The sequence below is a fragment of the Solea senegalensis genome, linkage group LG6 (assembly GCF_019176455.1).
Source record: "Solea senegalensis isolate Sse05_10M linkage group LG6, IFAPA_SoseM_1, whole genome shotgun sequence".
NCBI lineage: Eukaryota > Metazoa > Chordata > Actinopteri > Pleuronectiformes > Soleidae > Solea > Solea senegalensis.
Window position 1 is genome coordinate 25,482,755 of NC_058026.1, and position 24,558 is coordinate 25,507,312.

Below are 24,558 nucleotides of genomic sequence, written 5' to 3' on the forward strand. Positions count from 1 at the left end.
TTGTAACTTTTACAGCAGAAGACTGAAAACTAAGGATGGGTATCGGCATCAGGTATCGGTCAGTATCGGTATCGGTCCAACGTGTCAAAATCAGACCGTAAAAACGTAAATGAAAGTCAGTACAAGCAGTTTAGCTGAGTCATGTTAGGGCTGATTGTCTTCTTTTGGGCATATTTATTAGACAGATGGAGAATTAATTGTGTTCATAGTTCATAGTAGAAATGGTCTAAAATGACTGTAACGGACTATTATCGGCATCTCAAAAAAGTGGCATTTTCAGCCTCTCACTCTCAGCTAAAACATTTAGCCACTTCAGCAGTCCAACAAAAACAGTATAAATAAAATGCCAACCTAAATATTATGATTTTTTATTAAACTTATAAAAATGAACCTTTAAACAAGGCCCTTCTCTGATGACGCCACTCATTTTGACATGTGCTTCTTCATACGTTGGATCTCCATCTGAAACGAGACACAATTTGTGAACATGAAGTCTAATATTCTCTAAAGTTCTGGCCACTTATTTGGAGCACACACCTGTAAAGTCAAACGAATCCTTTTCTCCTCGTCCAGCTCGTTCATCAGCAGCTTAATTTCTTTGCTGGAACACAACGATGAGGAAGAAGGCGTCAGTGATGGACATGAGAGGGAGGACATGAGACGGACGACAGTGACAGAGACGTACTTGTGTTGAGTCTTCATCTGCTCAAACTGCTCCCTCAGCTCCCTCAGCTCTGTCTGCAGTCGCTCCAGCTTTGAGTTCTGTGGATTTCTGCTGAGTGTGAGGTCTGCAGGTTTGAAGCCCGACGGAAGCGTCGGATGAAGAACAGAGGAGAGAGCCTCAGGGAGCAGAGAGGAGAAGAAGGACGGCGTGGCGTCACTTTCTGCTGCCTGTGGAGAACAAACCCAAAGTTACTCTCTGACATCTCAACTAAATCCCTGCAATCCAAATTTAAATATACACTTACAGACAGGCCACACCCATTTTGACTTGTTTCTGGGCAGTTTTTTTGAAGAGTTAAAGTATCCACCGCTTCACTCTGGGTTTCTTTTCTTTCCTTCTCCATCATGAGTCTTATCTGTAAGTGACAAGTAACACGGGCATTGCTTTGTCCATTGAATATATAAAGAACAGTGTAAACCTACAGAAATGTTCCAAATGGTCTGTGTGTTGCTGCTCGCGTGTGTGTGTGAGACACATGAGAGACAGACGAGACCAAAAAGCACATTCAATATTAGTTCTATTATGTTTATTTACACAAGCTGCTTATTATAATAATAATAACATAATATTCCATATATATTCTTGTTGTCCAGATGTTATTACTTTCTTCACAAAAAAATACTGTTTACATGGCAGTTTTTATTTAGTTTGACTTCATTTTAATAATGTTTGTCGTTTATTGTGATGTGAAGCACGTGCACGAATGCAACACGTTCAGGCGACTGTCATTAAGGAAAGTATACTTCCCAGAGTCTGAAGCTCTGACTGTAACCTCTCATCTGCAGCATGGGCTATCTGCTCATTTAGCTTCTCCGACACAATTGAGCCAAACTCCTCAGTGTCTTTGAGGGAAACGGAGAATAAAAGTTAAACACTAAAAACAAGCTGTGGATGAACAAACCCCCATTTTGTTCTTCATAAGCTTTCAGCATGCAGCAGCATTCAAGCATGATAGAGACGAGAGAAACAGATGAAACAACAGGTTTCCAGGCTTACCAGGAATGAGGACTGAGCTATGGCTGCCCATCGAGACAGAAAAACCTGCAGAGTTTTTAGGATCTACATCTACAAATGACAGTGGAGCGGAAATCAACAGAATGCAGCTCACGTGTCACCTTAAATAAAGTGAAACATACTTGAACTATTACCTGCTCCTTTCAAAAGAAGTCGTCTACATCAGATAGAGCCACGTCTTTATGTGGACAGCTGTGAACAGATGCACAGTCATCAGTGAGGAGACAGCAAACTGATTATTGTCAAAGATCTGGGAGAAACACTCACCTTGTTTTGACAGTGTTGTCATTGACGTCTGTGGAAACACGACACCCTCCATTGTAACCCAGTGTGGTGAGCAGGGCATGTTGTGATGAGGACTGGTGGTTCTCAGGGCTAAGTTTAGCCTGGGACTGACAAGTATCACTGGGACACAGTGAAGGGCAAGAGAAGGCTTTAAAGGACAAATCCGTGGAGCTAATGTTTACTATGCACAACAGAAAGAAAGCAGAGAGACTAGTCATTACATTTGTATTATGAAATAAAGGACTGGAGCGGTTATGACTGACATTTTCAGCAATTAGAGGAGCAATTGACTTATTTTATACCAGACGTTTCTGGTATACAAGATATTTTAAATCCCAGCCTTTAACTTATGATTTACTAAATCATCTCAACACATATAATTAATTTAGAGGAATTTATCAATTCTATCAGTTGAAAATTCTAAATAGTATTGCAATTTAATATATGTAAGTAGACCTCCATAACTAACATATATATGTGTGACCATGAAAACAAGTTAATATATGTAAGTAGACCTCCACAACTCACATATATGTGACCATGAAAACAAGTTAATATATGTAAGTAGACCTCCACAACTCACATATATGTGACCATGAAAACAAGTTAATATATTTAAGTAGAACTCCATAACTAACACATATATGTGATCATGAAAACAAGTTAATATATGTAAGTAGACCTCCATAACTAACATATATGTGACCGTGAAAACAAGTTAATATATGTAAGTAGACCTCCATAACTAACATATATATGTGACCATGAAAACAAGTTAATATATGTAAGTAGACCCCCTACAACTAACATATATATGTGACCATGAAATAAGTTAATATATGTAAGTAGACCTCCATAACTAATATATATATATGTGACCGCGGAAAACAAGTTAATATATGTAAGTAGACCTCCATAATTTTCAATATATATGTGACCATGAAAACAAGTTAATATATGTAAGTAGACTTACATAATCCAATATATATGTGACCATGAAAACAAGTTCATATATGTAAGTAGACATCCATAACTAACATATATATGTGACCATGAAAACAAGTTAATATATGTAAGTAGACCTCCATAACTAACATATATGTGACCGTGAAAACAAGTTAATATATGTAAGTAGACCTCCATAACTAACATATATGTGACCATGAAAACAAGTTAATATATGTAAGTAGACCTCCATAACTAATATATATGTGACCATGAAAACAAGTTAATATATGTAAGTAGACCTCCATAACTAATATATATGTGACCATGAAAACAAGTTAATATATGTAAGTAGACCTCCATAACTAAATATATATGTGACCATGAAAACAAGTTAATATATGTAAGTAGACCTCCATAACTAACATATATGTGTGACCAGTAGAATAACATAGTTAATATATGTAAGTAGACCTCCATAACTAACATATATATGTGACCATGAAAACAAGTTAATATATGTAAGTAGACCTCCATAACTAACATATATGTGACCATGAAAACAAGTTAATATATGTAAGTAGACCTCCATAACTAACATATATGTGACCATGAAAACAAGTTAATATATGTAAGTAGACCTCCATAACTAACATATATGTGTGATTCAAGCATTCGATGTGGCCTTTAAAGTAAATGAATGTAATAATGAATTGATTTTTTTAAAGTTAACTAACGTTTTTGAAATGCAGTTTTATAACTGGGGTAAAAAACCGACACATTTACAACTCAATAGAAATAAATAGTCTCCAAACTACAGTAGTTTGTTTTCATGCTAACACATTGTTAAGTGTGGAGAATGCCTTAGAAACGACTGCTTTCAGTCTGTGTTCATGTATGTGTGTGTGTGTTTTTCACTGCAGAAACTTCACACACATGAAACAGTTTCTTTCTTTATTGGGTGATTCACAGACAGTTCCACTCACACAGAAGCATTGACTTCACACTAGAACAAGGTCACAGACACAAACTCATTTCCACCAACATTTAGATCTGTCATTCAGCCGATGTGTTACCATGGTGATTCCATCTCCATCCACGCTGCCAGATAAAACTGTGTCTGTGGTTTTCAAAAGAACTGAAGAAAATCACAGATTTCACATTTGTCATGGTGACTTCACATCCAGTGTGAGCTTCTCTGATCTAATGACTCGTCTGTGACTGATCTGGTTCAGTTTACAGTCGAGAACAAACTCACAACACAAGGTTTCTGTGGGGACGTGGGATTCCAGGAAATGAAGAGGAAACAACCAGAGACCTGAACGTCTGACACACTCCTGTTGACTTGTCATTAACAATTTCTGACCCACTGTCTAATAACTGTGCTCCGCCTACTCCTGTGGTCATGTGGCCTCTGGCTCAGCTTGGAGTTGGACAACATGGAACTTCACACCAGCTGCCAACGAAAGCTGCTGAGAGAAACTGTATGTGAGATGATGCTCTGGGAATGATCTGCTACCAAGTCACATTAGTGGGTAAAGTCTGAGTGAGGCCGTATCTGACCTACTGAGCACTCTCTTTAAGAAGCGCTACAAAACCTCGCTCTTCTGTAGTGAAACAAGAGCTACTGCTCGACTGCTGCCTTGTTTGGTCAACTCGTGATGTTTTGATGTACAAACATTTGAACTTACAGACGGATTAAAGGAGTAAACGGTGGATCAACATCTATGTTGTTAAAATCACTGGTTTTCTAAAGTGCAGGGAAAGAGGACTTGCAATCTTCAGTTTCTCTGCAGAAAAGGCCGTCACTCAAGAGGCGACCGCCACTAAAAAACCTCAGCTGTCACCGTGTGCCCTAATTCTGAGAAGATGTTTGTCTAAAAACTGCTAAAATCAGCTTTCTTTGGCATGGGAAGATATGATGTGACGTGGTCTGGGCCCCACACACTGTACAGTGCACACGCCACAACTATCAAAGAGGGCTGAAGGAAAAGATACAACGTAATTTGGTCTTTCTAAAAAGTAGCTGTATATTGATTTTGATTTTTTTTTGGGTGAAGCAAAGTGGTTTTAGAGGAAGAGAGGGAGGAAGAAGAGGGGCGTAGCTGTGGCGATGGCTGCTTGATGAGGAGGAGGCACCAGTGCAGAGTATAAATAACCTACACAACGTTAAAACATGATAAGCAGTTCAAGCTTGGGTCAATACTTTGTTTCTCGCCACGTTGTTGCCGTGTGTGACCAGATTCATCACAGCGCTTTCTTGGGTTTTAGGGGCGGAGCTTTAACAAGACAGCCAGGGAGGGATTTTATCAAAAAAAAAAGGATGAAGGAGAGCTGGAATTAATTGTGCGACAGGATCACCATGGCAATGAGGAATGTGGTGCTGAAGTGGAGTCGCTCTCTGAGACTGTCATTGTCAGTGGCCCAACACACACTCACACATGCATCACATCACATTCTGCACAAAATAACACAAAGATTTCAAAAATCATGTTCCCTGACGACAGCTTCACACAACAGTCAAACAGAGAAACACAAACACATTTCATTGAGGGATGTCACCATTATTGTCACAGAGTTAATCACCATATTACAATTGTCACCATTATGTGTTCATGATTTCACAGCACTATGAATGTGTAAAATCACATGAACACTGATTATAGGTCTGAAAGTTTCATTTATTTATATCTTCTGATGCCAACATAACAAAATAATAATGCGGTTGTTGTGTAACTTTGTTTTTGTTCGGTTTGAGTTGTGCTGAACTGTCTGTATGGTATACTGTAATATATTGTAGCGTTTACTCTGAAATCAAGTCATCATGACATCCTTCACACAAAGTGTTTTCCTGATTCACTGAGTCATGAGATGAATTTTGTTTTCTTCTGATAAACTCTTAAATGACACACACACTGTACTCTACACTCTCTACTTGTCCCAGGCTGCAGAGAAGACTGAAGGAGGATTCACTGATGGGAGATAGAAAGGTTTTTTTTACGAATTATGTTGAACAGAATTCAGCAAATTGGAGGGTCAGGAACGTAGGGAGGAGACGTTGCATCGTCCTGAAGAAGAAAGAGCAACGAAGCATGAGTTACTATGAAACATTACTATCACTGAGGGTCAGAGAAACATGAGTTACTATGAAACATTACTATCACTGAAGGTCAGAGAAACATGAGTTACTATCACTGAAGGTCAGCTAAACATGAGTAACTATCACTGAAGGTCAGATAAACATGAGTCAGAGATGAGTTACTATCACTGAAGGTCAGAGAATCACAGATAGTTACTATCACTGAGGGTCAGATAAACATGAGTTACTATGAGTTACTATCACTGAGGGTCAGAAACATGAGTTACTATCACTGAGGTCATCAGAGGATCAGAGAAACATGAGTTACTATCACTGAGGGTCAGAGAAACATGAGTTACTATCACTGAAGGTCAGCTAAATGAGTAACTATCACTGAAGGTCAGATAAACATGAGTTACTATCACTGAGGGTCAGAGAAACATGAGTTACTATCACTGAGGGTCAGAGAAACATGAGTTACTATCACTGAGGGTCAGAAAACATGAGTTACTATCACTGAGGGTCAGAGAAACATGAGTTAGTTGACTATCACTGAGGGTCAGATAAACTATCACTGAAGGTCAGAGAAACATGAGTTACTATCACTGAGGGTCAGATAAACATGAGTTACTATCACTGAAGGTCACATGAGTTACTATCACTGAGGTCAGAGAAACATGAGTTACTATCACTGAGGGTCAGAGAAACATGAGTTACTATCACTGAGGGTCAGATAAACATGAGTTACTATCACTGAAGGTCAGAGAAACATGAGTTTTATCACTGAGGTCAGAGAAACATGAGTTACTATCACTGGAGGTCAGAGAAACATGAGTTACTATCACTGAGGGTCAGATAAACATGAACATGAGTTACTATCACTGAGGTCAGAGAAACATGAGTTACTATCACTGAGGGTCAGAGAGAGAGGGTCACATGAGTTACTACTGAGGACACACGAAGGTCAGAGAAACACTGAGTTGACTATCACTGAAGGTCAGAGAAACATGAGTTACTATCACTGAGGTCATGAGTACTATCTGACAGATATTTACTATCACTGAGGGTCAGAGAAACATGAGTTACTATCACTGAGGGTCAGAGAAACATGATTTACTATCACTGAGGGTCAGAGAAACATGAGTTACTATCACTGAGGGTCAGATAAACATGAGTTACTATCACTGAGGGTCAGAGAAACATGAGTTACTATCACTGAAGGTCAGAGAAACATGATTTACTATCACTGAGGGTCAGAGAATGAGTTACATCACTGAGGGTCAGAAACATGAGTTACTATCACTGAGGGTCAGAGAAACATGAGTTACTGAAGGTCAGCTAAACATGAGTTACTATCACTGAGGGTCAGAGAAACATGAGTCAGATACATGAGTTACTATCACTGAGGTCAGAGTGAGTTACAGATCAGCTAAACATGAGTTACTATCACTGAAGGTCAGAGAAACATGAGTTACTATCACTGAAGGTCAGCTAAACATGAGTTACTATCACTGAAGGTCAAGTCACTGAGCATGAGTTACTATCACTGAGGGTCAGATAAACATGAGTTACTATCACTGAGGGATAAACATGTTACTGAGGAGATAAACATGAGTTACTATCACTGAAGGTCAGAGAAACATGAGTTACTATCACTGAGATCAGAGAGAACACATCACTGAGGGTCATGAGTTACTATCACTGAGGTCTGAGTTAACAGTTACTATCACTGAGGGTCAGAGAACATGAGTTACTATCAGAAGGTCAGAGAACATGAGTTACTATCACTGAGGGTCAGAGAAACATGAGTTACTATCACTGAGGGTCAGAGAAACATGAGTTACTATCACTGAAGGTCAGAGAAACATGAGTTACTCACTGAGGGTCAGAGAAACATGAGTTACTATCACTGAGGGTCAGAGAAACATGAGTTACTAGAGGTCAGAGAAACACTGAGTTACATCAGTGAGGGTCAGAGAAACATGAGTTACTATCACTGAGGTCAGAGAAACATGAGTTACTATCACTGAGGGTCAGAGAAACATGAGTTACTATCATGAGGGTCAGAGAAACATGAGGTCAGAGAAACATTTACTATCACTGAGGGTCATCTATCACTGAACACATGAGTTACTATCACTGAAGGGTCAGAGAAACATGAGTTTATCACTGAGGTCAGAGAAACATGAGTTACTATCACTGAGGGTCAGAAATGAGTTACTGTCACTGAGGGTCAGAGAAACATGAGTTACTTCACTGTCACTAGGGTCAGATAAACATGAGTTACTATCACTGAAGGTCAGAGAAACATGTTACTGTCAGAGAAACATGATTTACTATCACTGAAGGTCAGAGAAACATGAGTTACTATCACTGAGGGTCAGATAACATGAGTTACTATTGAAGGTCATGAGTTACTATCACTGAAGGTCAGAGAAACATGAGTTACTATCACGGTCAGAGAAACATGAGTTACTTATCACTGAGGGTCAGATAAACATGATTTACTATCACTGAGGGTCAGAAGAAACATGAGTTACTATCACTGAGGGTCAGAGAAACATGATTTACTATCACTGAAGGTCAGAGAAACATGAGTTACTATCACTGAGGGTCAGAGAAACATGATTTACTATCACTGAGGGTCAGAAAACATGAGTTACTATCACCGAGGGTCAGAGAAACATGAGTTACTATCACTGAGGGTCAGGAAACATGAGTTACTGAGGGTCAGAGTTACTATCACTGAGGGTCAGAGAACATGAGTTACTATCACCGAGGGTCAGAGAAACATGAGTTACTATCACGAGGGTCAGAGAAACATGAGAGGTCAGAGTTACTATCACTGAGGGTCAGAGAAAGAGACATGAGTTAGGAGGGTCAGAGAAACATGAGTTACTATCACAGGGTCAGAGAAACATGAGTTACACAGTTACATGACTTCACTGATCAGAACATGAGTTACTATCACTGAAGGTCAGAGAAACATGAGTTACTATCACTGAGGGTCAGATAAACATGAGTTACTATCACTGAGGGTCAGAGAAACATGAGTTACTATCACTGAGGGTCAGAGAAACATGAGTTACTATCACTGAAGGTCAGAGAAACATGAGTTACTATCACTGAACATGAGACTTGTATGAAACTTTACTTTACCTGACATGTTTATTCCCAGAAGTAGCGCAGATACCATATGGTCTCGTTCTTCAGCTGAGGGCCGAACAGAGGGTTAGCCTGGGCCAGAATAGCAACCAACCAACTGAAGAGAAGCAAAGTGAGAGGGAGGAGTTACTGAGAGGGAGGAGTTACACAAGAGAAGCAGAGTGAGAGGGAGGAGTTACCCATGTGCACACACATCGTCATATCATGATAATCATCATATTTATTATATTGAATACATTTGTCAAATACACTAAATATTATATAAATATATACTGTTTATTCATATATATGTACATACATACATACATAAATATGGAATATCATTTTAAGACATAAAGCAGGTATTATCTAAAATAGTATTGTCACTCTCCTTTGAGAAGTACCCATAATAGTCCAGCCCTACATGTATATCTTTGACTCATTCAAACACGTATTTTATAAGTTTAACAGTATTTTATAAGTTTAAGACACATGCCAAATGTCAGAAATAAAAATGCTCCTTGAATAAAATAAAATGAATCTCTTTCCTGCATGACAATAATACACAGTAATTACTTCAAAAATACAATACTGTTACAATTGTAACAGTAACAATAAACACTTTTCCACTGACTTATTTACTGCACTGCAAACTGTTCTTTCAAAAAGAAAAGAAACAACAAAAACAGATGATGGAAATATGACTACACTAGTGTAAGGACCCCCTGTATCTGTGATGAGAAGTAGCACATACAGAGAGGTGCCTTTCTCTTTTTGGCCACAAGGTGGAGTATCTACTAAAGTGAGCACTGCTCAGGAGTCAAGTGCATGTGTATGACAAGTTTCCTTGAGACTTGAGGGCCCTGCAACAGGTTTTCCACATTCTTCCCAGAACACATTTTGCTGCTGGTCATCTCATTCGTTTACTGACTCCGTCTCCATGTTGTTGCTGAGTGTAGGTGAGAGTGAAGGGGGAGGCGGAGCAGAAAGGGTGTGTGTGTGTGTGTGTGTGTAGGGATGCAGGGAGAGGGAGAGGAGAAATAGGTGCGAACTTGGGGCTAATGTATTGTCATTTTATTTAACACAAAATTAATTATATCGATACAAGCGATATTGCCATATTGTATTTTAGAAATATATCGATATATATTAAAATATCGATATATTGCCCAGCCCTACTGGTCACTCTATATTGACCACAGGTGTGAGTTTGAGAGTGAATGGTTGTTTGTCCCTGTGATGGACTGGTGTGACCCGCCTATCGCCCTCTGTCAGCCTCCCCACGACCCTCCTGTGGAGGATTAAGTGGTAGAAGATGGACGTTTGAAGTGCATGGATGTTAGAAAGACAAACATGTTCACCACTGATCAAAGAGCTCCTCTGATAAAGTCTGTGACGTCAGTATGAAAATGTCACTTCATGTTGGCATAGACAGCTCTGTGTGAAAGGAAAGTCCAAAGTCCAGAGAAAATCAAAAGGAAGTGTTGACTCACTTCTGTCGGCATTAGTAAGTTTGTTGTTATTTTGTGACTTTGATGTTTCAAAATCCTTTGTTTGGTTCAAACAAAGTGACACAAACTTACCAAATAAAGCAACTGTTGTGTCCCTACGAGCAAAAAGTCTTTGGTGCAAGACAGCGAGAGAGAGAAGAGGCATTTATGAGCTTCACTTTTCATTTGGAGAAGTGAAGATAGTGTTTCACTGTCTCTTCTCAAACTACTGCACAAAAAAAATAAAGCATTGCTTGGTTTGGTGTGAAAGCACCATGAGAAATCCACAGTTTGTAATAACAGTATTTGTGAAGTTGAATTAAAAAGCAAAAAACAGCGTCCGAGTGTAAACTGAGTGAGTTATGACTTTTTATCTTACAGAGTCTACTCAGGACATCTGTGATGACGTATCATCTCAGTGATGTCTCAGTGTCCTCAGGACATCTGTGATGGCGTAAAATGGATCATCACCTCCCTCATATTGGGACTGACTCATCTTCTAGCACAAGAGCTTTAGAAGCACCAGGTGCACAGTTAGACAGTTTCTCCCCTATAGATCTCCCTGAGTTAACATCATTAGTTTCATCATCTAAGCCATCAACCTGTCAGTTAGATCCTATCCCCACCAAACTGTTTAAAGATGTGTTTCCTTTAATTAACAGCTCTATATTAACTCAAATTAATCTATCCTTATTAACTGGATATGTGCCCCAAACGTTTAAAATAGCAGTTATTAAACCCCTTCTCAAAAAAGCGACCCTTGACCCAGATATTTTAGCTAATTACCGACCTATATCTAATCTTCCCTTTGTCGCTAAAATCTTAGAAAAGGCAGTTGCTAATCGATGATGTGAATATTTGCGCATTAATGGCCTGTTTGAGGATTTTCAGTCAGGTTTTAGATTAAACCATAGCACAGAAACAGCACTAGTTAAAGTTAGTAACTCAGATAATGGTCTAGTTTCTTTACTTGTCCTGTTAGATCTTAGTGCTGCATTTGACACCATTGATCATAATATTCTACTAGTATAGTATAACATGTGCAGTCAGGGTGATATAATTGCATAACATGAGCAGTCAGTGTGATACAACAGTATAACATGTGCAGTCAGTGTGATATGATAGTATAACATGTGCAGTCAGTGTGACATAATAGTATAACATGTGCAGTCAGTGTGATACAACAGTATCAGTGTGATACAACAGTATATTAAAGTATATGTAACATATAACAGGGATAGTGGTGGTATAACATGTACAGTCAGTGATATAACAGTATGTGATATTAGATATAACAGTATAACTGACATGTGCGGTTGTATGACACATGTGTCATGTGATGTGTAATAGTATAATATGTGCAGTGTGATACTAGTATATGTACAGTCAGTGTGACATAATGTAGTCACAGTGTGTGGGTATAATGCATAACATGTGCAGTCAGTGTGATACAACAGTATAACATGTACAGTCAGTGTGATATAATAGTATAACATGTGCAGTCAGTGTAACATGTGCAAAGTATAACATGTGCAGTCAGTCAGTGTGATATAATAGTATACATGTGCAGTCACATGTGATATCAGTGATATAATAGATAACATGTACAGTCAGTGTGATATAATATATAACATGTGCAGTCAGTGTGATATAATCAGTGTGATATAATATATATATGTATGTGCAGTCAGTGTGATATATGTGCAGTCAGTGTGATGTGCAGTATCATGTGCAGTGTAGTGTGACAACAGCATGGTGTGATATCAAGTCAATATAACAGTGCAAGTGTGATACAACAGTATAACATGTGCAGTCATGTGATATAATAGTGTGTGCATGTGTGATAAAAAGTATAACATGTGTAGTCAGTGTGATATAATAGTATAACATGTGCAGTCAGTGTGATATAACAGCATTATAGTCAGTATAATATAGTATAACAGTGCAGTCAGTGTGATATACATATATGTGCAGTACAACATGTGCAGTATATGTACAACATGTACAGTCAAGTCAGTGTGATATAACATTACAACATGTGCAGTCAGTGTGATATAACAGTGATAACAGTACAACATGTGCAGTCAGTGTGATATAACAGTATGCATCAGTATATAACATACATGTGCAGTCAGTGTGATATAATAGTATAACATGTGCAGTCAGTACATATTAGTATAACATACAGTCAGTGTGGATATAATAGTATAACATGTGCAGTCGATGTCATATAACACAGTGTGATATAATAGTATAACATGTGCAGTCAGTGTGACATATTAGTATAACATGTACAGTCAGTGTGATATAATAGTATAACATGTGCAGTCAGTGTGATATAATAGTATAACATGTGCAGTCAGTGTGACATAATATATAATATGTGCAAGTGTGATATAATAGTATAACATGTGCAGTCAGTGTGACATAATAGCATAACATGTACAGTCGATAATATGTGCAGTCAGTGTGACATAATAGCATAACATGTACAGTCAGTGTGATATAATAGTATAACATGTGCAGTCAGTGTGATATAATAGTATAACATGTACAGTCATATGCAGTCAGTGTGATATAACAGTACATGTGCAGTCAGTGTGAGTGTGCAGTCATATAACATGTGCAGTCCAGTCAGTGTGATATAATAGTATAACATGTGCAGTCAGTGTGATATAACAGTATAACATGTACAGTCAGTGTGATATAGTATAACATGTGCAGTCAGTGACATGATAGTATAACATTTGCAGTAAGTGTGATATAATAGTATATATGTGCAGTCAGTGTGATATAATAGCATGTACAGTCAGTGTGATATAATAGTATAACATGCAGTCAGTGTGATATAATATATAACATGTACAGTCAGTGACATATTATATAACATGTGCAGTGTGATATAATAGTATCGAGTATGTGCAGTCGATATTTGTAATAATATAACATGCAGTCAGTGTGACGGTACAGTCAGTGTGATATAATACATGTGCAGTCAGTATGATATAGTATAACATGTACAGTCAGTGTGATATAACAGTATAACATGTACAGTCAGTGTGATATAACAGTATAACATGTGCAGTCAGTGTGACATGATAGTATAACATTTGCAGTAAGTGTGATATAATAGTATAACATGTGCAGTCAGTGTGATATAACAGTATAACATAAATATTATATATATTTTAAGTCTTCTAAGCACTTCCCATAATGAGGACATCTTATCTTTATCTATTTTATCATTTTAGCTGCAACACTTACTGGTCACAGAATAATAAAATAACAGATATGTTCACATTAAATCGTGCAGAACATGAACAGAGTGATTTTAAAAAGCTGGAGGAGGAGCTTGTACTTACAACAGGTAGCAGCAGACCGCTGTGAGGATGAGACTGGTGACAATCACGCTGTCAAAGAGAACACAGTGATTACACGATGTATTTAAAAGAAAACTTAACTTAACACAGTAAACAGATCATGCAGTGAAATTACAGAGAGTAAGCTATTTTGAACAAGTGGGTTTTGAGTCTGGATTTGAAGAGAGTCAGAGTTGCAAACGTCAGGTGGGAGTCACTTCCAGAGATGATGATGCTGAGGAGGGCAGAGGAGGATCTGAGGTCGAGAGACACGGAGGGGCGAGGCGGTGGATGACCTTGAAAGCATACAGGAGGATTTTGAATGGAATTCTGAAATTGACCAGGAGCCGGTGGAGTTGTAGAAAATGGATGGGATTGGAATGATAGAGTGCTGTCGAGGATTTACTGTGGAGCTCCATCCATGTAGTCAGAGCCACGTCAGCTGTGTGTTTGTCATCATGTCTCTTCATAAAGTTCAGGAGTCACTGTGTTGCTGAAGTGACAGTGGGATGGAATATTACACCACGGCTCAAAGACTGAAATCCTGCGTCAACATTGTAGCCCAATGTTGTGATAGGTTTATATTGCACCAAAATCGTTCTGTTTTATTGTATATGCATTGTACATTCAGTTCTGAATGAGTTCAGGTTTTCTTTGAGGAGCTTTTATTTTGTTAAACATCTTTTATTTTGACACTAGCTTTTCTCTGTGTTACTTCCTGTTTATTTGCAACGCTCTCCTCAGTCAGTTAGAGGCGCTGCTGAGGAGAGGTACAACTTTATTGTTGTGTAAAACACAGTAAAATGTTAGACAGAGACTTGTATATTACTTTGTATAAGTTGTTAATGTTGGTCTCTTGTAAAATGTTTATCTTGTTGTATAAATGTATTTTGTTATCGAGTACAGTAGTCTAGCAGTTTGTGGCCGTGGATTATAAGCTAGGCTTTCAAAGTGCGCATGTGAAACCAGAGCGTGAAAGTTGCTGTACTGATGTTTTGCACAATGGTTGGAAAGGCAGCAGTTGTCTGCATCTCATTCATCGTTCACACACAATCAAGACACAACACAGAGATTAACAGCCGGATGGTGTGTCGTGTTAGGCCGGCTACATAAACACCCCCATTCCTTTACTATCTTTGTCCTGACAGACAGTTGTTCAAATGCTGTCAAACGTCACACTGGGGGGACGTCTCCACAGATGTCGTCACTAGCAGAAGTAACACGTGTTGTGCAGTGCTTACATGTTACATAAGAGAAGTGATGACAGGATTCAGAAGTGATATTGTAAAACAACCATCTGACTTTCAAAAAAGATTCCAGGCGGATGTTAAGAAACAGCTGACCGTAATCAAGAGATGGAGAGGGCAACAGGGAAAACTGACCTCGCAAACCAAAGACTTGTAGAAGCTGAACAACGCATCGGGGATATGGAGAAGTGGAGGACTCGTGCAAAAGATGCAGTGAATTCAAGCTTTACACAGGAACAACGTCAGGTTGTACGGCGTAAGACAAACAGCAGACCTCTGTGATGAACTCAACAGGACCCAACTGGGTGAGGACATTCTACCCGACATAGATCTGGGCATCGAGGGGGGCATGGAGCCCTGGGCACCAGGTCCCCGGACAATGTAACACCAAGATCCATAGGTTCCACCAAGATCCAAAGTTATTGATGGCGCCTGTGAGAAGCCGATCACCTTTGAGGGCAAACAGTCGTCCTTTGATCACGACGCTGTCAAAACCAAAGGAATACGCAACAATCAAGAAGACACTTCAAGTAAAAGGCGTCTGCTTTGTAACCCTGTGAACAAGGATACGTGTGTTCCTCAAAGACGGGCCTGTTACACATCACAGAGGTGCTGCAGTGCCCCACCAGAACACGCTGCACACCCTCAGCTACTGTGGGAGAACGTGGTCGACCTCCATCACAGAGACCCCGCCTCCGGAGAGGAGGATACTCCACCCACCTACTTTTCTGTTGTGTTACATTGTTATTAGAGCTGAAACGATTCATCGATTATTAATCCATTACTAAATATATAACCCTATAGATCCCTATAGATCTCCCTGAGTTAACATCATTAGTTTCATCATCTAAGCCATCAACCTGTCAGTTAGATCCTATCCCCACCAAACTGTTTAAAGATGTGTTTCCTTTAATTAACAACTCTATATTAACTCAAATTAATCTATCCTTATTAACTGGATATGTGCCCCAAACGTTTAAAGTAGCAGTTATTAAACCCCTTCTAAAAAAAGCGACCCTTGACCCAGATATTTTAGCTAATTACCGACCGATATCTAATCTTCCCTTTGTCTCTAAAATCTTAGAAAAGGCAGTTGCTAATCAATGATGTGAATATCTGCCCATTAATGGCCTGTTTGAAGATTTTCAGTCAGGTTTTAGATTAAACCATAGCACAGAAACAGCACTAGTTAAAGTTAGTAACTCAGATAATGGTCTAGTTTCTTTACTTGTCCTGTTAGATCTTAGTGCTGCATTTGACACCATTGATCATGATATTCTACTGCAGAGATTGGAGCAGACTCTTGGTATCACAGGTGCTGCCCTCTGCTGGTTTAAATCATACTTATCTGATAGATTCCAGTTTGTTCACGTTAATGATAAAGCCTCATTACAAACACAAGTTAATTGTGGAGTTCCACAAGGCTCAGTGCTTGGGCCTATACTTTTTACCTTATATATGCTTCCTCTAGGGAACATTATTAGAAAGCATAACATACACTTTCATTGTTATGCAGATGACACACAGCTATATCTATCGATGAGGCCTGATGAAATAAATCAGGTTGTTCAACTCCAGGAATGTCTCAGAGACATTAAGTCCTGGATGACCTGTAACTTTCTACTTTTAAACTCAGATAAAACTGAGGTCATTATACTCGGCCCTAAACACCTCAGAGAAAAACTTTCTGCCCACATTGTCACTTTAGATGACATCACCCTGGCTTCCAGTTCCACTGTGAGGAACCTTGGAGTTACTTTTGACCAGGAAATGTCATTTGATTCACACATAAAACTAATTTCCAGAACAGCCTTCTTCCACCTGCGGAACATTATGAAAATTAGAAACATTCTGTCTTTACAGGATGCTGAAAAACTAGTTCATGCTTTTGTTACATCTAGATTAGATTACTGTAACTCCTTATTAGCAGGATGTTCTAACAAGTCTGTTAGAATCCTTCAGTTAATTCAAAATGCTGCAGCACGAGTTCTGACAGGAACTAGAAAGAGAGACCACATAACTCCAGTGTTAGCTTCTCTACACTGGCTCCCCATACAGTTTAGAATTCAATTTAAAATCCTCCTCCTCACGTACAAAGCACTTAATGGTCAGGCCCCTTCATACCTGAAAGACCTAGTCTTACCCTATCATCCTAATAGACCACTTAGGTCACAAAATACAGGTTTACTTGTGGTTCCCAGAGTCTGTAAGAGTAGAATGGGAGGCAGAGCCTTTAGCTACCAGGCTCCTCCTCTCCTGTGGAACCAGCTTCCAATGACAGTTCGGGAGGCGGACACTCTCTCTGTATTTAAAGTTAAACTTAAAACTTTCCTTTTTGATAAAGCTTATAGTTAGAGCTGGTTCAGGGAAACCTAAACCATCTCTTAGTTATGCTGCTATAGAACTAAACTGCTGGGGGATTTTCCGGTGGTACACGCACATTCACTCTCTCACACTCAGCATTTGATTATGACTTTTTATATGTCATTAACCTTGTCTCTTTCTCTCCCTAGTTTGTGTCCTTCCTTCCTTCCCTCTCTCTCTCTCTCTCCGTATTCTCATCATGCAGGTTGAAGGATCAAGATCCAGTTTCCGAGGCTACGCTCATCGTCACCATTATTATTATTTTGTAAATTAAAAAGTCGATATCAGTAACTGTATAAACTTGTAACCTGATACAGTTGTTGTGTATCTGCTGCTGGTCTCCCTCTCTCTCTTCTGTCTCTCCCTCATCTCCCTCTTGTCCTTTCTCTCCCCCCATTTTCTGTCCCCCACCTCTCCACTATCCCCCATTTTTCCTTTCACCCCAACCGGTCGAGGCAGATGACCGCACATCTCTGAGCCTGGTTCTGTCAGAGATTTCTTCCTGTTAAGAGGGAGTTTTTTCTCTCCACTGATGCCTAGTGTTTGCTCATTGTGTGAACTGTTGGGGGTCTCTGCTCTCTTTGATGTTGTCTATGTACAGTGCCTTGAGATAATGTATGTTATGATTTGGCGCTATACAAATAAAATTGAATTGAATTGAATTGAATTGAAATGAATCAACAACTATTTTGATAATCGATTCTTCGGTTTGAAGTTTTTTCATGATTAAAACAAAATTTCTGATTGTTTCAGCTTCTTAAATGTGAATATTTTCTTAATTTCTTTGCTCTGATAAAAAGAAATCATTAAAAGTGAATCATTCTGGTTTGTGGACAAAACAAGACATTTGAGAACATCAACATTTCCACGTTTGACAAACACCGATCAAAACAAACCAATCAAAACAAACGTTTTCTGATATTTTATGGAACAAACGATTAATCGAGAAAATGATCAACAGATGAATCGATTATGAAAATAATCATTAGTTGCAGCTCTAATTGTTATTATGTTTTGAAGTATTGCCACGGGAATTGTGATGCTTCATAATTGCAGCTTTTGGGGGAAAGAGAACTTCAAGTTGTCACACTCAATGTAAATGGACTTAGTAGCCAAAGAGGGCAAAGACGATCGCTAAGGCTACGAAGGAAAAATCACACGAAACACACTTACAGTCTTTTGAACATGACAACCTGAAGAAAACAAGATTTAGGAAAACATTTTACTCTTCTTACAAAAGAGGTCGCAAACGTGGGGTCGCAATTTTGATTTTATAACAGAGATTAAGGATAAGGAGGACAGGTTTATATATATGAACCACAAAGAGGTGACCCTATTTAATATATAATTTAATACAGATGCTCCTCCTGGGAGCAATAAGGCTTTTCTCAGGAAAATCTTTAATCTAATTACATGTGAAACTTTTGGTGTTCTCATCTGTCCAGGGGATTCAAATAATAACAAAATAACAACAGATAGACACTACACTTTCTATTCCACACGCCATAATGTACACTCAAGAATTGATTACTTTTTTATGTTTAACTCTGAAACACATAGATTAAAGGGATGTAAGATGGGCACATGGGACCTTTTAGAGCATTCTAGTTTGTACATCAAATCACACGCTGTGGAGATTAAACACCAGTGTGTTAAATGACCCAGGATTCAAAACAACTATTACAAACATACTTGGAGAACAATTACAATGGGCAGGTGAATGCAGTGACATTGTGGGTGGTCCTCAGAGGTAACATGATTTCAACTACTGCCTTTATAAAGAAGGCAAAAGCATACTAAGCAGAAAACTCCTACTGCAACACATGAGACCAATGGAGCAGGAAATAGATGAAAGTGACAGTGAAGAGTCAGAGAGACAGGTTCAAAAGCAACACAACTGTGAGCCTGGAGACTACACAAACAACAAACTGAAAATATAAGAGATCCTAATAAAACAATCTGTACACCAGGGATACACCGATCCGCTTTTTTCACCTCCGATACCGATATCTAAAGGTTTAGTATCGGCCGATACAGAAAAACACGTAACAAACAGTATTTGTTATTGTGTGGAAAAGACTGGGATCCCGAATCGGTGCATCCCTACCGTCACTCACAGTGCAGAATTAGACTGAATAGATCGCCCGCTATGGATCGGCCCATTGTCACGGTACCCGATCTAGAATTTTCTTCAATATCAGGACCGATACCCGAATCGGTGCATCCCTACTGTACTGTACACAGGATGGCATTCAAAAACCGTTATGAACCCTTGTACACCCAGAGGCTCATACCTTAGACCAGGTTTTAAATCAGCTAGACCTTCCATCTGTTGGAAAACTACAGAACGATGATCTCACAAAAGGAATAACTATTGAGGAAGTTGATAAAGCGATCTGTGGTGTGAAAGCGGGTAAATCACCACGTACTGATGGTTTTCCTGGTGAGTGTTTTAACTAACTAATCCTAAAAGAGGGAGTTCTGCCTCCATTTGGTGATCCAAAGATATTCTCTCATGCAGAAGAATTGTGCATTTCCTTCTCAGAAATGATTTAGGTTTATGACAGAACGTCAGTAGATTTGTTGCTAATCACTGTATTTTCTGTTCTTTTTAATAAAGTAAAACGTTAGCTCGGTGCTAGCTGTGACACATACAACGCCTGGGCCCCTGTGACATATTTTGAGAGTCATGTGACAGTTGCAGATTCCTAAATTCATAACTGTGAATTCTTATTTTTTAAAGTTGTAACTTGAATTGTGTTCTTACGGTTGTCAATTCATAATAAATCACAACTTACTGGTCTGGGAATTAAGTCAACATAAATGATATCACAATTCAAATTGCTTTCTCAATACGTGTCAGAAAAATTGCAATTACACATTTGACTCACATGTTTTAAGACTTTTGACAAAGGTTATGGATGATGAGTAAGATAACTGTCAAAAAGACAAATTGACAACCGCGAGAATAAGATTTAAAAAGTTACGAATTTAAAAAAAAATATGAATCCACACTAATGAATACAAAAACATACAAATCACATACAAATCCAGAGTTGTGAATTTAGGAATCTGCAGCTGTCGCTTGTGTACTGAGCAGCAGATTCATTGATTTCACACACTGCACATGTGTTCAAAGCCGAGATGAATGAGGAAGAATAATTAAATGAGTAATAGTTAGTAAAATAAAAACATTGTTTCAGGTTAGATATTCAACAGTTGCTCCAGAACTGTGTTTCTGTATTCATTACTGTGAATTCATATTTTTCTTTAAAGTTTTTAAACTTTTTAAATCTTATTCACACGGTTTTCAGTTTGTATTCATGTTGAATAAACCACGTTTGTTCTGTGTACGTATATCAAGCAAAGCAGGGCATGAAACAGTAGGTGGCGTCATACCTTTACCTGAATATCAACTTCACAAAATTCAAGCACTTTCAATGAGCCATGTCAACTTTGAAGGGGCTTGAAATTACTAGTATTATTATTTTTTTCAAATTCACAAATTTTCAAGGTTTTCAAGGACCCAGGGGAATCCAGAAACACAGTGATACACAGAGAAACACAGTGATATATGACAGTAAATGTGTAGGTTTCTTTCACTTCAGCAGATTCAAGTGTTGAGTATGTGTTAAAGGTCCAGTGATGAAGTTACATGCTGCAGCTTCATATCTCTCAGCTGATCCTGATTTACTATGTAGCCTTCAGTTAGCATCAAAACTCAACATGTTTAGTTTGTCCATTGTGGGCTACTGTAAAAATATGATGGTTCAAAATGGCCCTGCTCCTGATGTGGATATAAAAGGCTCATTCTGGAGAAATGAAACAACAACAGTTCATACAACCAGCTGATGTAAGTAAGTGTACAACACTTACAAGAAATCTTAAGAGAAATAAATCAATACATTCATGGTTTCTTTGCTCCATAACAAAGAAATCATACAAATTCATCTTCGGTTTGTGGACAAAACAAGACATTTGAGAACATCATCATTTCAACATCTGACAAACATAGATCAACATTTTTAAACATTTCTTGATATTTTATGGCCCAAATGATTATTAAAGAAAATAAACAACAGATGAATCGATTATGATAATAATCGTTAGTTGCAGCTAAAGTTTACACACTGTGCTCTGGCGTGTCCGGTGAGACGAGGTCACGTGTGAGTGGATGGACGGAGGAATGGATGATGATGATGATGGATGATGATGATGATGATGACGCGCACGGCCTCCATCCCACGCTCATGTTATAATAACAATGCTATACATCCGAATACATAACAAACACTGACATGAACTCTAAACAACGATGAATGAGTGAATGCGGACGTTGATAAACAGGAGGATAAACTGACTAATCGCCGGAAACGGCAGCCAATTAACGCGAGTAAAGACCACCTACCCTCGGTTGGGTCCTTTGGGCACTAAAAACGGGGCTACGACCCCCACCAGCGCCCACAGCGTGGTGAAGCAGATCATGGGCAGGGCGAGAGAGTGGTACACCATGGCGAAGGGGGAAGAAGCGTCGCTCTCGGTAAATTCTCGGTAAAATCGGTGCGTCCTCCTCCTGAGTCCTGACAAGGAGCATCAATGGCTGCTGAACAACACCGTCGCTTCCACTGTGTCCCCGCCCACTTCAGCCAATGCAGTATATGATTGGTCCATGTCGGGGAAGTAGCGGGCTGTGATTGGTGCAGGAGGCTGCCCGTCAGTATTACAGCAGCATCACAGACAGCAAGGCAAGTGCATCAGCATCCTCACACAGGAAAACACCAGAAATACTACATACACGTATATATACATACAGTACTTCAGTATTGCGGCATCCTCACACAGGAAAACACCAGAAATACAACACACACGTACATATACATACAGTACGTCAGTATTACGGCATCCTCACACAGGAAAACACCAGAAATACAACACACACGTATATATACATACAGTACGTCAGTATTACGGCATCCTCACACAGGAAAACACCAGAAATACAACACACACGTATATATACATACAGTACGTCAGTATTACGGCATCCTCACACAGGAAAACACCAGAAATACAACATACACGATATATACATACAGTACTTCAGTATTAGCATCCTCACACATGAAAACACCAGAAATACAACACACACGTATATATAAATACAGTACTTCAGTATTACGGCATCCTCACACAGGAAAACACCAGAAATACAACACACACGATATATACATACAGTACTTCAGTATTCGGCATCCTCACACAGGAAAACACCAGAAATACAACACACACGATATATACATACAGTACTTCAGTATTACGGCATCCTCACACAGGAAAACACCAGAAATACAACACACACGTATATATACATACAGTACTTCAGTATTACGCATCTCACACAGGAAAACACCAGAAATACAACACATATATATACATACAGTACTTCAGTATTGGCATCCTCACACAGGAAAACACCAGAAATACAACACACACGTATATATACATACAGTTAGGCATCACACAGGAAAACACCAGAAATACAACATACACGTATATATACATAGTATACACACAGAAATACAACATACACATACGGCCAGTATACCATCACACAGGAAAACACCAGAAATACAAATACACACGTACATATACATACAGTACGTCAGTATTACGGCATCCTCACACAGGAAAACACCAGAAATACAACATACACGTATATATACATACAGTACGTCAGTATTACGGCATCCTCACACAGGAAAACACCTGAAATACAACATATAACATAAACAAAAACACCTGGGGGGTATTCCATCAAGCAGGCTAAAGGCAAAGCCAAGCTTAAATGGCCAAGTCTGGCTAATATGAGTGAGAGTTCGGTTCCATCAAACCTAAGCCATAACTGTGGCTCAGGTTTCCGTTCCATCAATCTGAGCCTCAACCCTGTTCCACCAAGGTGGCTAATGTGAATGCCAGCCAAGTAACCATGGTAACTTATGCTGCCGGGCAAACCTGGTCTGTAGCAGGCTAAAAGTGAAGCTTAGCACCATCTCTGATCAAAGAATGTCCAATAGACAGAAACAGAGACACACAACTGTCATGGAATGATAAAATAATATGATAAACATAAAATATATAATAAAATGTATGAAAGAAATTATTTAGACTAATAATTATATATTATATATTATATATCATATAATATTAAGTACATTAAAGAACATTATCACCAAAATAAAATATAATAAAAAATAAGACACAAATAAATACAAAATTAAACTAATTAGCAAAAAATATAATAAAAGGAAATTTAAAGAGATCATCATTGTTTTGATGTAACAAGGGTTAGGGCCTCTGATTGATAGGAGATAGATGATTGATTTGCTGTCACCTGCATTCACTTACTGTAATAGGGGTCCTCGTCTCCATTGAATTGCTTGATTTGCTAAAATGATTCTAGATAAATAATCAATAGATCTGTCATATGATTATTTCCTATAGAATGATAACCAACATTGCATTTCTTCATGTAATAATCTACCATCAATTGTATGATAAATGTGATGAGTCATGTAAAATACTTTGATTAAATGTAGCCTATTATTATCAAAAATGTAGGCAAGGCAACTTTATATAGTACATTTTAGCACAAGGTGATTCAAAGTGCTTTACATAAAATAAGATGAAAATACAACAATTCAACATATAGCATGTGGGACAAAATACAGCATGTAAAAATGACAGGCTTAAATGAAAATTATATCAATTCTATGCAATTGGCCATGCAGGAAATAAATGAAAGCTATCCCATCGATTTGCATAACATTCAGTCGATAAATGTGATGAATATCACTTTCTAACATTACTACTAGGGCTGCTAAATGATCAAATATGGAGAATTTCACAT

General features: G+C 38.5%; 2 protein-coding genes across 2 annotated transcripts; both read right to left on the reverse strand.

The window, feature by feature from the left end:
• Positions 1-352: 352 nt before the first annotated feature.
• si:dkey-71d15.2 (SH3 domain-containing kinase-binding protein 1) lies at positions 353-2,344 on the reverse strand. The gene is made up of 8 exons (XM_044028315.1): positions 2,006-2,344; positions 1,873-1,930; positions 1,721-1,789; positions 1,472-1,566; positions 969-1,079; positions 686-891; positions 538-601; positions 353-462 (listed from the first exon to the last, which is right to left on the reverse strand). The coding sequence occupies exons 3-8, from the start codon at positions 1,749-1,751 to the stop codon at positions 424-426; spliced, it is 546 nt and encodes a 181-aa protein (XP_043884250.1). The 5' UTR covers positions 1,752-1,789; positions 1,873-1,930; positions 2,006-2,344; the 3' UTR covers positions 353-423.
• A 1,564-nt stretch (positions 2,345-3,908) lies between these two features.
• On the reverse strand, positions 3,909-22,282 carry atpv0e2 (ATPase H+ transporting V0 subunit e2). The gene is made up of 4 exons (XM_044029304.1): positions 22,060-22,282; positions 14,044-14,091; positions 9,207-9,309; positions 3,909-6,036 (listed from the first exon to the last, which is right to left on the reverse strand). Exons 1-3 carry the CDS (start codon positions 22,161-22,163, stop codon positions 9,216-9,218), a joined length of 246 nt encoding a protein of 81 aa, XP_043885239.1. The 5' UTR covers positions 22,164-22,282; the 3' UTR covers positions 3,909-6,036; positions 9,207-9,215.
• Positions 22,283-24,558: the final 2,276 nt, after the last annotated feature.

What these genes read in the sequence shown, in the direction of transcription:
- si:dkey-71d15.2 (XM_044028315.1), bottom strand. Translation starts at nt 1,751, where the DNA reads ATGGGCAGCCATAGCTCAGTCCTCATTCCTG. An exon ending in TAGCTCAGTCCTCATTCCTG is followed by an intron (nt 1,567 to 1,720) that starts GTAAGCCTGGAA and finishes TTTCCCTCAAAG; the next exon opens with ACACTGAGGAGTTTGGCTCA. An exon ending in GGATTCGTTTGACTTTACAG is followed by an intron (nt 463 to 537) that starts GTGTGTGCTCCA and finishes GTCTCGTTTCAG; the next exon opens with ATGGAGATCCAACGTATGAA.
- atpv0e2 (XM_044029304.1), bottom strand. Translation starts at nt 22,163, where the DNA reads ATGGTGTACCACTCTCTCGCCCTGCCCATGATCTGCTTCACCACGCTG. An exon ending in CCCAAAGGACCCAACCGAGG is followed by an intron (nt 14,092 to 22,059) that starts GTAGGTGGTCTT and finishes TCTCTTTGACAG; the next exon opens with CGTGATTGTCACCAGTCTCA. An exon ending in GCGGTCTGCTGCTACCTGTT is followed by an intron (nt 9,310 to 14,043) that starts GTAAGTACAAGC and finishes GCTTCTCTTCAG; the next exon opens with TTGGTTGGTTGCTATTCTGG.